This window comes from Athene cunicularia (genome assembly GCF_003259725.1).
Source record: "Athene cunicularia isolate RWA chromosome 20 unlocalized genomic scaffold, athCun1 chr20_part1, whole genome shotgun sequence".
Taxonomy (NCBI): Eukaryota; Metazoa; Chordata; class Aves; order Strigiformes; family Strigidae; genus Athene; species Athene cunicularia.
The window spans coordinates 1,279,264-1,294,646 of NW_020799125.1; the positions used below are offsets into that span (position 1 = coordinate 1,279,264).

At 41.1% G+C, this 15,383-nt stretch overlaps 3 protein-coding genes across 4 annotated transcripts in view; 2 read left to right on the forward strand and 1 right to left on the reverse strand.

The window, feature by feature from the left end:
• The window catches only part of NKAIN4 (sodium/potassium transporting ATPase interacting 4), a 53,848-nt gene extending 42,571 nt beyond the window's left edge, over positions 1-11,277 (forward strand). The window contains exons 5-7 of one of the 2 annotated variants that reach the window (XM_026862045.1): positions 1,438-1,498; positions 4,629-4,713; positions 9,938-11,277. In XM_026862045.1, coding sequence (XP_026717846.1) covers positions 1,438-1,498; positions 4,629-4,713; positions 9,938-9,947 — 156 coding nt within the window. In that variant the 3' untranslated portion in view covers positions 9,948-11,277. The remainder of the gene's footprint in view (positions 1-1,437; positions 1,499-4,628; positions 4,714-9,937) is intronic. The other variant, XM_026862046.1, reaches the window with a different exon arrangement.
• The window catches only part of BIRC7 (baculoviral IAP repeat containing 7), a 19,411-nt gene continuing 14,475 nt past the window's right edge, over positions 10,448-15,383 (reverse strand). The window contains exon 7 of the mRNA XM_026862297.1: positions 10,448-14,965. Within this exon, the coding sequence (XP_026718098.1) occupies positions 14,763-14,965 (203 nt within the window). The 3' untranslated portion in view covers positions 10,448-14,762. The remainder of the gene's footprint in view (positions 14,966-15,383) is intronic.
• YTHDF1 (YTH N6-methyladenosine RNA binding protein 1) overlaps positions 15,089-15,383 on the forward strand; it is a 29,939-nt gene continuing 29,644 nt past the window's right edge. The window contains exon 1 of the mRNA XM_026862042.1: positions 15,089-15,093. The gene's annotated coding sequence lies outside the window, so the exon portion shown is untranslated. The remainder of the gene's footprint in view (positions 15,094-15,383) is intronic.

The window sequence follows — 15,383 nt, forward strand, 5'->3', positions numbered from 1 at the left end:
CCCTTTTTTTTTTTTTTTTTTTGTGTGTGATGTATTTTTCTGTCATATTAAAAATGAATGGACTCTACTTTTCAAGGCCTACCATGCATCATTCTGTCTTCCCTTAGAGTGAGTCACTGCGTGTTACATTCTAACTCTCATTCAAAAGAATTGAGTTCACAGTGGAAAACAATTACATCTCACAATAACTTTACTAATACAGTTACTGTCAACCAAGATCTCGCTAAGTGGGGTGTTATGTAAAGATGTAAAATGAAGGATGGGAGAGAATATTTGATTAAGAGGAAGAAGGCAAGGCAAAATCAAACCCTGCTGGATCTAGAATGTTTAACTCTCTTAGTACCAGAAGTTTGTTTTCTCTATTCAGGCTGTAATAACTTGCTACTGAAGCTGAACGAGGCAGTTTTGATGGTTTAGAGTTTCTTAGAAACTACCAACTAAGGACAGACCCACCAGGCTACTTTAAATTGCTTTTTTAATGTTCAGTCTAGTTTTCTGCTCTGAAGACTGCTCTGAGCAAAGGGTTGCCGTGAGGGCCACGCCATGCCAGGATGGCTGTTATTTGAGAGGCACCCTGTTGTTTTTCTGCTCCTTCCCTGCTTCTGTCTGGTTCCCACGAGGTGGCAATTTACTGCTAACCTATGCAATTTGTGAATTAAGACCACTGCTATCATCTTGTCTGCTTCTCACTGTGCTCTGGCCCATTTACTTTGCAGACCCAACGCTTAATTAGCCCACACAGGAGTGTTTATTCTCCAAAGACAGAAGACACCTTAGAAACTGTAGAGCTAGAATAAGACCGGGATTTTTTCCCAATGAATTTTTGATCTCCAAGCTGAAGGTACCAAAGATTTCAGTGTCTCTGAACACTGCTGCCAGTACAACACCATTTTTATTTAACTAAGTTTCTCTCTCATCTGCATAAAAACTACTCGCATCGTGTTGCTAGCTCTTGCACCAAAGTAATTTCCCTTATGACAGGAGTACAGAGGGGATGAGTTCTCATCCGTGGACCTCTGTTGATAAAACCTACCCCTGTATGTCTGCCCAGTGCAGTCATCTGTCTAAAAGGTTACCTAAGGCACTCTCCTGCATGCCCATCACTTCTTACAGAGAGTAAACTTAGCATGGTAGTTTCAGCGTCAACAAAGCCAGCCTGTGTTCTCGCCAATCATTCTAGCAACAGCAGGCAGCTGCTCTGAAGGTGAGGATGGGTCTTGCAAGTTTTTAGTTTTGAGCTTTGAGAATGCTCCCAGCAGTGTCTTCCCTTAAGCCTCTACCTGCAGCCCCTACCCTACAGCAAATACGACTTGGCTCCGCTGTTACAGCAATGCCGCCAAGCTGAGGGTAAATACTGGCTGTTGAAGTTGGGTCAAGTGGGTTTTGACTAACCTCACAAGACTGATGCTAAAATGATTTATTCTCTCTATTTTCCAGCTGGTGGGCTTTGTCTACGCCTGTTACGTTGTTAGTGTTTTTACAGAAGAAGAAGACAGCTGTAAGTATTTATCAACAGATCCCTTGGCAAAGGTTTTATTAAACTATACTTTATCTCTTAGATGTTTGTCTGTCAGGACTGAGTTGCCATCAGACTTCTTTCCTTCTCTCCATCTATGTGATATGCCACTACCTACTTTTCAAGGATCAGCTGTTTTTACTGCAAGGTTTTTTTCCCCCATGTCACCATGTGTTAGATGCTGTAATTCTGCTCAGCTTTCACCACAAAAAAAAAAAAAAAAAAAAAAGCTTGGTCTTGGCTTCTCACTCAGACTAAGGTTTAGAGAAATGGGGCAGCTTCTTTTGCTCTCAAGCTTATATAGCTTAAGAATAATGCTACTGAAGTATTACCACTGTAATTAAGAGTATCCACAACACAGAATACAGCTCAGTACTCAAGTAAGCCACCTGCTGAGTATCATATGCCACAAGCTGAGGATGAAGCAGAGCATGAGATTTCTTGCCAAGGACCGACCTGACCACTTAATTCAAAAGCAGAGGAAGGATCGTGTTTGAATTACAAGGAGGAGGAAGGAGCTGACTCCTTCATGTTGGGTATACAAATCTCTTTAAGTGTTATGCATTCACTATGACACATGTCAGAGAATAGCAAAGGCTCAGGGGAAGCCTGTGGGATTTATGCAGATATCCATAACCTGGTCCTGGATTGCTTTGCTCTTCTAAAACTCCCTTTGACACCAATAATTTAACAAACAAAAGAATGGATGCATAGGGTTCAAATAAATGTGAAGTCTGATTTCTTTGACAATGTGTTGGGTCTAGGCCAGTTTACTCCAGGTAAGGACCAGATCCAAAGGCTTTATATCCAAATATCACTTCTTTAAGACTTTTGTTAACTTTCTCCAAGTAGCTTTGCTGTTTTAAAGAGCAGCCGGCACGGGTGTTAGCTGAAAAGCAACAGCTTTGAACTGAATATTTGAAAGTATGTGAAGAATGTTGATTTCGTAGGAGTGAGATAAGATGCACTGCTTATCTGAGTTGTCCTCAGGTTTTTCTGTTCCTTCCTGTGAGGCTGAACTCATTCTCCTGCCTTTATTGATCATTTGTTTAGAGCTTGGCAGTGCACTTAGCGAAGGTGCTACATTATAAGTAATATTTTTAAAATCAGCCTGTAGCTCTTCTATTAGCTAAATAGCTTGAGTTCTGAGCTCCTGTTTGAATATCGCAAAGTAATAACTTGACAGAGTTCATTTTTATAGTAACGATCGTTTAGGAGAGGCAGCCACATGGAAGGAAGTATTATCTAGAAATGCAGAGCTGTTAATTTCAGGATACGTATTTTTTTTTTCCACTAATAAATGCCTTTTCCCTCCCAGTTTCCCAGCTTGGAGTTAAAATGCCAGCTTGAATAATTAACAATGATAAACCATCAATATTTCACACTCACAGTGGTAGATCCTTCCAGTGACCCAGACAAATCTGAGCTGCGTTTTAATTTTCTCTTCCATTTGTGGTTTCCTTTAAATGTTGCTTTGATATGCAGCATGAAGTAATTATAAGCGCTGAGGCACATTAATCAGGAAGCTCATGCTAACGTGATTTTCATGAGAAAACACAGCAGTAGGGATCTACTAATGCTGAATTGTGGGCAAGAATATTTTAGATGTGCTAATGCACCGTAATATATCGCAACAATGAACCACAGTTAAGATCTTTTTTTTTTTTTTTAAGTGATTTGTATTTTGAGTGCTTCCATGATTGGGCACTCAGATGATAGGACTTTTGTTTGTACAAAGTACTAGACAGTTACTGAAAATTGCACTTCTTTAAGATTTCCTTCTTTAGACATTCCATAACTGAGGTAATAGTTAGTATCTGTTTTTTAGAACTGCAGACTGCCTCGATTTTAAAATACTCAAACATTTTTAAAAGTGGTTGAGAAAAGGTCAAGTCTCACTGAAACTCCTGGGAATTATCCCTAACTTAGATCCTCTACAGATTTCACCTATCAACTGACAGTTGTTCCAAAATCACAGTATCAGCATGAAGCTATCCATCAAGATGGAATTTGTGAGAATACTTTGTCCCCGGGTTTCTAAATATATTAAGAGGTTTTTTTTTTTTCACTTCCAATATATTTAGTAAATATTTTTAATATTGTTTATTCACTAAAAAAATACCAAAACTCTTCAGCTAAAATTTAAAAAAATAGTGCCACCTTCAGGAAAGAAATTAAACAGGCACTTACACAGTTAATAAGGCTCTCCAGTTATTTTAAAATGGCTTTCACCCTTGCAAACAAAATGCACTAGCTTGGCACCAAAAAGAGGTCTAAGCTGGATCTATTTTAAAGGGTTTTTTTGCAAGGCCTGCTAGGTCAGTCACAAATCACACATCATACCCCTACTGACCTGGCTGTGTTGTCCAGCTCAGTAATATAGACTTGGCCTAATTTCAGGGGAACTAAGAGAGACTTGGAAAATTCTTCTGTGGTTACTAAGGGAATTGTCACTTAAAACTTTCCTTGTTTAGTTACACTGCCCTTATGTGAATACTGGAGAAGGGAAGCATTGTTCCTATTTGTATACAATTAAAAGAAATTGAGTTGGCAGAGGGGACATGAAAAATATCAGAGCTAAAGATAATGAGGTATTTGCAGTTTTCCAAAGCTGCTGTTGTCTGTCTTGCAGGAAAGACAAGTGGGGCGAGAAAATTCCCCCCTTCACTATAACCTTCACGGGGATCGCTGCGCTGCCAACTTCTCGGCTGGCATTCACTCACAAGCCATTCCCCAGCTTCCTTCCTTCAGCACATCGCTGAATGGCTGAGGCTTTGTCAGCTCAGTTCTCATGTGAAGTCACAGCATGGTGGCAACATCCAAGGGAGCTGAGGGAGGCCCTTTTGTTTTTTCTGGAGTCTTTGTTAGCTCTGCTTGAAGTCTTGTGGTAGCTGAATCTCCTCTTTGGCACACATGCCCATCCCAGGAGATCCCAGGGAAGAGGTCCGCACTGGCAGAGATTTCCACCAGGCAATCCATACCTGAAAAATCATTTTTCTGTTTTCTCACTAATTTTTGTGTTATGCCAGGACACGCACCAACTTTTTCTTTCATTTCCTTTCAACTTTCTGGCCATGTTTGTTTATTTATTTGAGTTTTGATTTTTTTTCAGTTGATTTCATTGGTGGATTTGATCCATTTCCTCTCTACCATGTCAATGAAAAACCCACCAACCTTTTGTTCAAGCAGACATACCTGTAAGTATCATCTCCTGGGCTAAGAGGCTACGCATGCCTCAGTCTGATGGCTCAAGGGTGCCACAGGTTTGGGTTTTTTTTCCTCCTTGCAGGTTGATTTCTCCAGCAGGCTTTTCAGGCATGAACAAGTGGACACCAGAAGGGGTGAAACTGCCCCTGCTCAGCCCCAGGTTTCCAGGGTGAAGCTGGTGTTGCCATACTTGGCTTATGGCAGTGGGGCCAGCTATAGGATATTATTTTAAACAAACTACTGGATGCCTTTTCCCTGAAGAAAGCAAAAAGAGGTTTTTCAGCAGAGAATGGTGCCCAAGCAGGTAAAGGCAGGAGCTGTGAGGAAGTCAGTCAGTAGATGCTGAGAGCAAGCCCTAGCAGAACATGACTCACGCTCTCAAGGTTCAATTGTCAGGCAAAGCCTCAATGAAAGATCTTTACTGGGGTAAAAATTTATGCAACATCTAGTTATTTAAGATCTATTTTAGCTCTGTGGACAGTCATAACTGAAGTCTGACCTGTACATCCATGCAATTTTGATCACCGGCCCTGTCTTTGTCATCCTCCAATAATCTTCTCAAGGTAGCACCACAAAATTTGACTCTGTCTTGGGTACAGGGTCTGCCTCTATCTGCTGGTACTTCTAGGGAACCTGTAGGGTACAAAACTAACACTAGTGAATTAAATGAGCATTAGATGGTTTGTATGCAGGATGGCACAGGCTTGGTCTTGAAATTTCTCTCCTTTTTTTTTTTTCTCCTCCCTTATATTATGTGGCCTACAAGAACAGAGGCTTCTACATTTGGGGCAGCCCAAGAGTTCAGCTGAGAACAGGGATCAGAAAGGAGCTGGCCACAGCAGCTCCTCTCATCCCACTAATAAAGATCCATTGTTGAAATCCAGCTTCTGCCCTCTGATAATCCCTTCCACTGCTGAAGGCACACGACTGCACTTTCACACTGTCCACTTAAAAGCTGGTTCTTAATGAGATTCTCAAACATGAAGGCCAGCATTATCTGTTTAAAGCAGCAATTAGATCTGAATTTTTGATACTCTCTGAATCAAGCTGCAAGAAGGCAGTTCAACGCACAGAAATTTTTTAAAGCAGCTGCTAAAGGAGGTTGTTTCTTGGGAATAACGTTACCAGAAGGGCCTGCCAAGAAGGATGCGAGGATGGAGGAGAAAAGTGAGGTCGAAGAAAGAAAAACTGCACCCAAATATGTTTGTAGATGTGCCCCTCTAATGTAGTGTGGACTTACTGCCCACTTTGTCACTGCAGCCCAGAGCACAAGACCAGGAGAACAAGTAAATTTTGCAAAGCAGTTAAATTCCCGGTAACTTTGGGGGTTCTACAGCATTATTAGAAAGGATACTACAGAGATTAAATATTGATTTCCCTCTCATTTTGTCACAGTGGGATGGAATTTTCCACAGTCTGCAGAAGCTGTGGAGCTTTAAGCAGCTCCCTGATTTACTAGCCTGATACAGCAGTGTGCTGAAGAACCATCACACTGTCACAGTATGGGGTTGGGGCTGCTTTTTTCTTAAAATGACAAATCCTGTTTGTGAAAGAAGCTAGTACTTATAAATTACTATGTGGGGAGATTGTAATATGAACAGAAGCTAGCAATGTAGAACTTCCTTACAAGGGGCTCCACTGGATGGTAAGCTACTAATGAAGTACACGGATAATTTTGTTATTCTTCAGACCATCACTTACCTATTGAGACGTTCTACCAGCACAATATAATATTTATTTCTGGCTAATGGGAGGTGAAAACAGCTGCTGAGCAGTAGATAAGGTGAACCTCTATAAATTTCACAGCAGCCACCAAATAGCAATTTTTGTTTATTTATTTCAGCCCAGCTCCTGCCTTTCTTCCATGTGTATGAATGGGAGTGAGGGGAGGAACAGATCCTTGAGTCTCGACTAATGATGCCATGCAGTTTTGCAGTCTGGGGCACTGAGTGCTAGATGCCCTTGTCCTGCTCTGAGAATCATTTCATGATGACTGAAGGCTTTTTTTTTTTTTTATATCCTGTTCAAGAAGATGCAAAACAACAAATACATCCAACTTCTTCCAAGTTGAAATTTATGGAACAGCTAGGGGTCAGGAACATGGGCTTTCTGGTTTTAAACTCCTTTTTGTTGTAGGAAATGCCGAACAAAATCAAATCTATTCTACAGCTACTGACCTGGAGTTAACTGCAACCGTGAGCCTTCATTTTAGGATGGCATCGCCCCCCTGTCAGTAGTCAGCTGCTCTCCTGATAATGCACTTGCCCTGTTGCCACAACTCTAACACGATCACTTTCCTTCATTCCCTAATGGAATTATCCTAGTCACTCCAGTTTTATCTATCCTTTTCTGATGAGATCACACTCTTTCCTCTTCTCCTAATGTGTCCTTTCCCTTGTCCTGGCTTGCATTTTTCCCTAATCTCTTTATCTCTCCAAATTTATGATGTTTCATAGATCTGAAGGCCCCACAAAAGAACGACACTGATCTAGGCTGATGAGCATAGTCCAAGACCAACCCCCATAACCTCTCTATCAAGCAGCAGTCTATGAGTTAAATAACTTTTAAATATGCTGTCAGAGTTAAAAGACATTAAAAGGGAAACTGCTGTGTTCCTTGACAGCCCACTTCAGTGGTTATCAGCTGCTAAATTCAGTATTCAAAGTGTACACCACATGGAAGCCTTCAGCTTCCATCCAACTGCACTGAAAGGAGTTCTTAAATACCTCTGCCTCCTACTAGGAGAAGAAAACATCTCCCCAAACTATTATTGTTAATAGGTACTTCCAGACCACAATTCAGTTACCTCCCAGCTTTATCACGGTAATCTGCTGACCTCCTTGACTTCAGTTGCAAGTCTCCAGCTAGTGGAAAACCTCACAAATTACCAAATCAGGTGTTATTTTTCTTTTTTTTTTTTTTTTTTTAAAAAAAAAAAAAAAAAAAAAAAAAGCCAACAATGACAATCAACCAACAGTTTTGTACTGTTGCTTGCAAATGCGTAATTTAAGTGTGCTTCGTTTTAATTAGCACCTCCACCACTCACAGCGACAGTGATGTTCCATAAATACAGTTATTTCTATTTCAGGTTCCACAACTGCTTCTGTTCTACATTTCATTGACCCCAGGGGGGTTTGATTGTGATAGTTCCTATTTCAGGTCACAAGCTTAAATAAGAGAGACTCAAATGATCCTGAAGAAATTGTTCTGGAAGTTTTACTGGTAATAGAATTACCCTTAATCTTACTGCTGCTTACCAATCAAGGCATTGCACTAATTATTTAATAACAATATATTAGGAATCTTGATGGAAGATCTGTTAGTCTTCAGTGCATGAGTTTCTGGGTCAAAGTACTTAACCAAAGGATAATAAATTACTTCTTGAAAACCAAAGTTTTTCTCCTGAGGCCAAAAGAGAACATTTCCAATGATTTTTCAGGAAGGAAAGGCCGAGCTCCTACCCCTCCCTCAGCTGAAGCTCAAAGCCTGCTTGCACCACTCTTCTTTTCAGCGACACAGGGCAGGGCATCAGCTCTGGGTTGCTTTTCTTCCTGTTCGCTTGTAGTAACAGAACTCTCAGAATTTGAGGCAAGGAAGCATTCTTACACTGATAACTGTGAAAGGGTTAACCAAGACAGCTTTGAAGTTTCTGACTAAAGCTGTTATCTCCAAGTACCCACTCTACCTGCCAAGACTGGAGGAGGCCCAGATCATCACCATCATTTGTCAGCGCTTCCTGCCTGCTGCATCCATTCAGTCTTTTGACATCATTCCCTGAATTTGTTTCAGAAAGCAGCACTATGCAATCTCCATTATAAAGCAGAGTAATCTCAAAGCATGATTTTGTACATGACTTAGTGCTAAATCAAGAACCCACCGGCTGACAGGATGCAGTCTCTATTTATTTGAAAGGTAGGGAGATGAGCAATAGATCTTCCAGCCTTTTAAGACTGTATTTGTAAGACCAAGCAGTGAATTGCAGTGGTGTGAGGCTCCAGTCCATGACACTCCCTGTGATCTGGCACCCCAAGTACTACATTACATTTATGGCTTAAGAGCTTTAACTTGAGTTGAGTTGTGCAGCCGCATTTCACTGACTTGGCTTTCCTCAGATCTACCAGGTGGGAAGGGCCCTCTGGTAACACAGGGTGTGAGTTTTGTCAGATGGAGACTTCAGTATTGAGAGGGTAGCGACAGGAGGTATTGGTTAACTGAGGGATCTAAGGCTCCAGCTGGTGGTTGCTCACTTTACTATTTCCTAATCAATTCTTTTGTGGTGCAGGCTGACTGCTAGCCATAGGCAGCTCTGAGTGAGCATGCAGCACCCAGGGCTAGAGCCCATGTAACAGCCAGCCACTTCCAGGTTGAAAGGTTGAAAGTAGGTTCTTCAGATTAACTGACAGGTACAAGTACACAAATGATGTTCTTCAATAAAATAAATAAATAAATAATCAAAATCCACACTGAAACATTGGGGGAAGGAGAAGGGGGGAAACTCCTTTAGGATTGTTTTCCTCCCACCCCCTCCACACTTTGTCTGATCTCCAGAATACTTTACAAATTAAATTTACTTAAACAGGAAAAAAAAAAAAATCCCACTTTGTTTTGAGGAGAGAAAGAAGACAAAACAAAATGCTTCTGCTTTTCTTTCTAGGTAGATCTTTTCCCAAACAAACACTTTGCTGAACATCAACATGAATTACAAACTGTTTTGATCAACCTGAAGCTGCATGTTTAAGAGGTGATGTTTCAGCTGAAAACAATCACTCATCTTTACTGCTGGCTACAAAAGTAGATCCGCTTATACTGCTGCATCTACGCAAAAAGCACATCACTGCAATTTCAAGAAGCTACTTTATTCTAGAGATGACCCCTAGCTTTTAAAATTCCTAACTAAATTTTATGCTGCTCCAAATGCTGAGGATACATAGATCTAATACTTTGGCTTATATCTATTCCTTAGCCTAACTGCAGTATGTTCAGGTCTGGTATATGCAGAGCATTCTTTCCAGACTTGACAAGTGCTTAACCACATTACCTCTGAGCTCTCCGTCCGATTCCTCATCTGTAGTCAATCCTAATTAAAAAAACTCAGGAGAAAAACAAACAAACAATTTTGCCTTCGTTATTTCCACACCATTTCTGTTATCTTAAACAACTTAGTACTTGCTCCACATTGATGCCCTGCCTTCACTTTTTTCCCCCCCTCTACAGGCCTGCGTAAATAAAGAGGAGCCAGAGGAAGGATGAACCTTGCACTCCACCATCAAAGGTGCTGCAGGAAACAATCCCCTGTGGCCTGGATCTCTGGCAGAGGAAATGCAGGATGGTGAACTCCATTCCATTTTTTGTTCCTTGTCTTCTTTTCAAATGCAATGAATGTACATTGAAGAACGGCCACGCGGTTGGTTTTTAATTCTCCAAGTGCCCTGATGAACCATTCCGACTGTAGTCTGGTGGTACTGGCCAGTAAATGGCACAGCCCTGAAGACCCCAGGCAGAACAAGTTCACCGAGAGCCTCTCTCAAGTGACACAGTTGAAGTGGGAGCTGCTTCCTTGTGCCATGGATCCATAAAGAAGGAAGCACTGCATAACACCTTGGGACATTTCACATGTTCTGTAGTTAGTTTCTTCCCCTTTCCCTTGTTCTGAAAAAGAGCCTAAATCCCCTAACACAACTTCACCTCCTCCCTGCTTGGATAGAACTAGGTGGGGACTATTTACTTTTGAGTTATTTAGGCTTTTTTTTTTTTTTTAAAGTTATAGATAAGAGCTCTTCCCTTCTTCCCCCACCCATCCAGGACACCCTTCCTCATTCTCTATTCTGTAGACATGGTCAGCACCTTAGCAGTAGGCATTTGTCCTGGATTTTAGTGTTCTGTGACCTAACTCCTATAATGCTGAATGGCTAAAAACTAGTACAAGCACCAAATCTGTACTCAGCGTGGAGCTTAGCCCCATTTCAACATGCCAAGCCATTCTCAGAGCAGCTGTAGCTTACTCTGGGTTTGCCCATCTACATGAAATTAACACTGGTGTAGCTGTAGGCACAGCTGGAGCCCGCTGCAGGACACTGGGAAATGCCTGGTTCTTCATGGGTCATGGTGGTTTTGTACCTGCCTTCTTCACTGAGCAGCCACACTTATTCTAGGCACAAACCTGGCAAGATCCTGACGGAAGGGGGTTTTTGTGACAGGATAATTTTAAGGGGAGGGAACGGGCTGAAGGAAAGGGGAATATAAGTGTAATTAAGTTGCATTAATGAGCTGCAGCAATTAATTAAAAAAAACCAAACAAAACACAATGTCAGTTTTGGCAGCTATACGTCTCCCAGAATGTTAAGTGTCAAGCAGAGAAAGAGCACTTGTCAGCCTTCCGTGGCTGGTACCTCCAAGTGCTGCTGTAATTCTTTATTGTCTTGCCTAATCTGTTTGAGATTACTTGGCATTTCTGAGTAATGCTTTGCAGAAGAGTCAAGCTAGAAGCCATGCTAGGGAGGGGAAGCACGAGGGAAGAATGAAAAGAAATAAAAAACGTTAAGTGCTAAGTCAAAGATGGAATGATGCACTTTTTTTTTTTTTTTGTCCCATTACAAAGGATCCAGGAAACAAAATCCTCTTCTATAAACCCCAAAGTATAAGCACTGAGAGAACATTTTTTGTTTCTGTGCAATTTGCATTCCAGATACCCACACTGCAACCTAATAACCTGAGCTCTGATCAGGTACAGCCAAGTAAAAACGTTGTCTTCTGTAGGAATTTTTCCTCTTTTAGCCAGTAGAAGCTACAGCTTCTGACCGAGCAGGATAGTTGCTGGTTTGATACTAGTTTCATCATCTGAGGAAGAAATAGCTCAACCCCTCCGCCTGATAAAACATAACTACCTCCCGTATTAGTCAATACTGTGCCACTACCAAGTTAAAAACATGTATCGTAGTGGAACACAAGCAACTACACCATTTAGACAGCATGCATAGTGTGCACACACAACCTTCCCAGCACTTTCTCCACCTCTTCTTAGAGTCAGTTCATTTCTATTCTACTCACTCCTACTTGCCCACCTGATGTTCCCTGGGGGGGGTGGGGGGTGTCAGAAAAAGAAATAGAAGAATACATATCCTCTAGTCAAGGACATTGTTCCATGAGAGATTGCATTTATTTGGGGCTTTTGAAATTAATCTTCCCTTTCCTCATCAGAAAACCCTGACTTCACACTTTTTGGTTTGATATGATTTCTTTTCCTCAGCAAGAAATGTTGTCTATCAGATACCAGCATTCTTGATTGGCCTTGTTTGAGAGCAACCAAAATTCAGCACAGATGGTGGAGAAAGCACAGTTTTAGCTTTGAACAGCTGAAACATTTCACTAGTAGTTTCAGGAAGGAGTTTTTTCTAGATGGTAGGATGAATTCAAAAGGAACTCTTTGAATTATTTTTGAGGTCTGCACATTTTTAACACTATACCTCTCAAACTGACCAAGCTTTCATGTCACATTTACTAATAAAACTGATCAAAACCACTTGCCAGGTATTCTAAAGAGACTAAGCATCAAACTATGCACTTAACAGCATGCCTCTCGACTTTCATACACACTGGTAAAGAGCAATTAAATAAATACAAAGTGTGATGACTGAGTAGCTTCTTACCTACCATTCTATTATGATGAACATAGGTAATTTATTTTACTTCTATTAAAAGATACTTAATGTTCAGGTAAGCCTATAACATTTATATCAATGACTCCCATAAATCATAAAAAAAAAAAAAAATCAGTCTGAGAAGGAAGAAAATAAGACAAGCTACCACAGATCATAATCCACACTTAATTACCTCCTCTAGTTTTCATTAGCAGAGCCATTCATCCTTCATACTCTGACAACTCTTCCTCCTGGTCTGCTTGTGCCAGACCCACTGAGTACTGCCAGGTCCTGCAGTGACCCTGTAAGTGAGGGCAGGGACTCCCGACCGGTTGTATCCCCAAAGTACTGTAAGAGTAAGGAGTCGCTGAAGGTTTTGCTCCAGCGGGATCCCTTATGGCCAGGCCAGGAGTGCCCTCTGTTGGGGACAGGCGTTGCTTGAGATTTGATTGCTAAATCAAAAAACAATGTAGGCCTATTTCCGAAGTGACATCTTCTCATAGAAGTAACAGCTCCACACTTCGAGATGTGGAAAACCCTCAATTTTCAAAGTCTTAAATAAAAGAACCCACAGAAATAGCTGGTGTATTTACAGTTTTGTAGTCCTGTTGATGCTCGGGCTAGGTTCCAGCCACACTGAGCTAAAGTTTAGGAGGAAACAACTATTCCAGCACGGAGCTGGTTTTGTTTTCCCTTCTCGGATTAGCACATCTACTTAAACTGTAAGCTTTTGCTATTATTTACAGAGACAAAATAAAGCCAATGATAGCTTGAACCCAGACACAACACCTCATTCAGCGTGGTGATACAATTCTGTTCCCTATGAAAGCTGCTGTCTGGCAAAGACCCATTAATTCCTCCAAGAACTGGAGAGTTTAAACTGCTCAACTAGTGATTTCTCTCATTGTTGCCAAGAGCTGCATTAATATTCCCCTCTTCTGAAGACAAAAGATGAAGACAACCTGCTCTCCCATGTGGCCCAAGGATACCTGACACCTTAAAGTTACTCAGAGACAAGCCTGTTCAGTATCCAGGGCTGGAACCAAACAGAAGCAACTCCAGAGCCACTGCTCCAGTCTCCACAGGTGTGTTTAAGAGCCACATACCGAAACTCTGTATTCGAGTTCAAATGCAGAATTATCCACCAGTTACACAGCTTCAAGTATCAGGTCTTTATCCTCCTGCATCCTTACCCCTTCTTTTGCAGTTAAGAGAGTCTGGAGGACCTACATGCTGTTTTGCACATTCCAAAGGAAGATAATGGATGGTAAGAACAGTTGCTTCACTCACTCGTGCCCATGTAGTACTGAAGAACAGAAGTTCAAGTGATCTACAAGCTGATGCTGCTCTAACATCTTAGGACACCACCACACCCCTTTCCCCCCCACAGAGCATGGTACTAGAATCAGATACTCAGACCTCTGTAAAATAAACAAAAGAAACTTTTTATTCAGTGAAAAAGAACAGTTAATTTTAAAAACATATTTTCTTTCCCCTGCAGTTATAGTATTGACAAAAAACTTTCCTCTATTTATCTAGATGATAGAATGTTCCATTTAAAATAAGAATCATCAGTTTAGCCAGCAAACAGAAATCCTAAAAAAGGTAAGTTTCCATGATTATCTTCTAGTAGGATAGTACCCAACAGCCAGGGAAGAGGCTCTGTAAAAAGCTTCCATGAGATCATCTAATGACCCTGACCAAAGAGCCTTTCACCTTCTGTCTAGAGAGGTCAGCTGAGAGTAAAGAGGTTGGAAAGTCTACAACAGGCCAGGCTTTTCACTTAGTTACGTGGATTTGAGAATTACTGAAACATTCCATCAGCTGTTGAAAATTCAACAAGGGGGAAGAGGAAGACAGCAAAGAGTTCAGAAGAAAAAGCTAGATTCTCCTTCCCCCACAATACATTGCTGCTGAGTATTCTCATCTCAGCAGAACTCATTTTGTATAAAAATACTCCCATTTTGACTCAGACTTACTGAAGAAGGCATCAACCCTAGCAGAATCTCTAAACAACTGCTAAATGAGAGAAAGAACCAGAGACCATCTACTGAAAACAGCCCTTGATTTCAACACAGAGCAGGGATACGTTTGAGAATGCAAGAATTTGGAGGAGAATCTCTCAACAACAGCCTCTTTTTGGAGGACAAAAGAAATCAGCAGTTTTGTTTTTTTTTCCTGGAGCAGTCCTGCAGCAAAATCAGCAAGAGTACAGCAAACCAGCAACTCTTACTAGAAACACTGTGCATAGGAGGCACATTCCATAAGTTTTCACACTTATGTCAAGCTACCCTGCAAATAAGATTGCTCCAGCATCAATCAAACTATTTACTTATGTTCTTCCTCAGAGGTGTTATGAATGAGTTGTATAGAGTTATCTTTCCCCTTAGGCACATCATGGTTCAGGACATGAAAGTCCTCACATTTCCCTGGATGACTGCTCTGCAGATCGGACACAATCTCAAATTGAGGGCACATTCTCCACAAGCTACCAGGTGGCCACAAGGAACAAACACAACAGACACATCTCTGTCCATGCACACTTTGCACATCCTTTCCTCTTGCAGGCGCCGGAGCTGTTCTTCTGTGCTCATCCGAGACTCATCTTTACCAAAAAAGAAAAAAAAAAAAAAAAAGCCCAAATTGTTAGTATTATAAGAGCTCCAGAGTGCCAGTCCTGTCATCTTAGGAAGTCACACTGCAACTTGCTCATCATTTTGGTTCAGAGACTGACTGTGAAGATGGCAAATGTACCTGTCAGGCAAATTTCACTTAAGCTGAAAAACTACAGCTATTATACTCTGACTTAGCTACACAAGATTCAGCATATCTACACATGCTGGACTGAGCAGAGATCAACATCTTTTTACTGTAATATGTAAATTATCCCGATAAACTAAATATTTTGTATAACAGTCTGCTCCACAGTGGAGCTAATTCCTGAATAAGGTCTCTGTGTTCAGTTACCATTCAAGCTAGCACACTCTCCCCTTCTGGATTAAAAAAAAAAAAAAAAAAAAAAA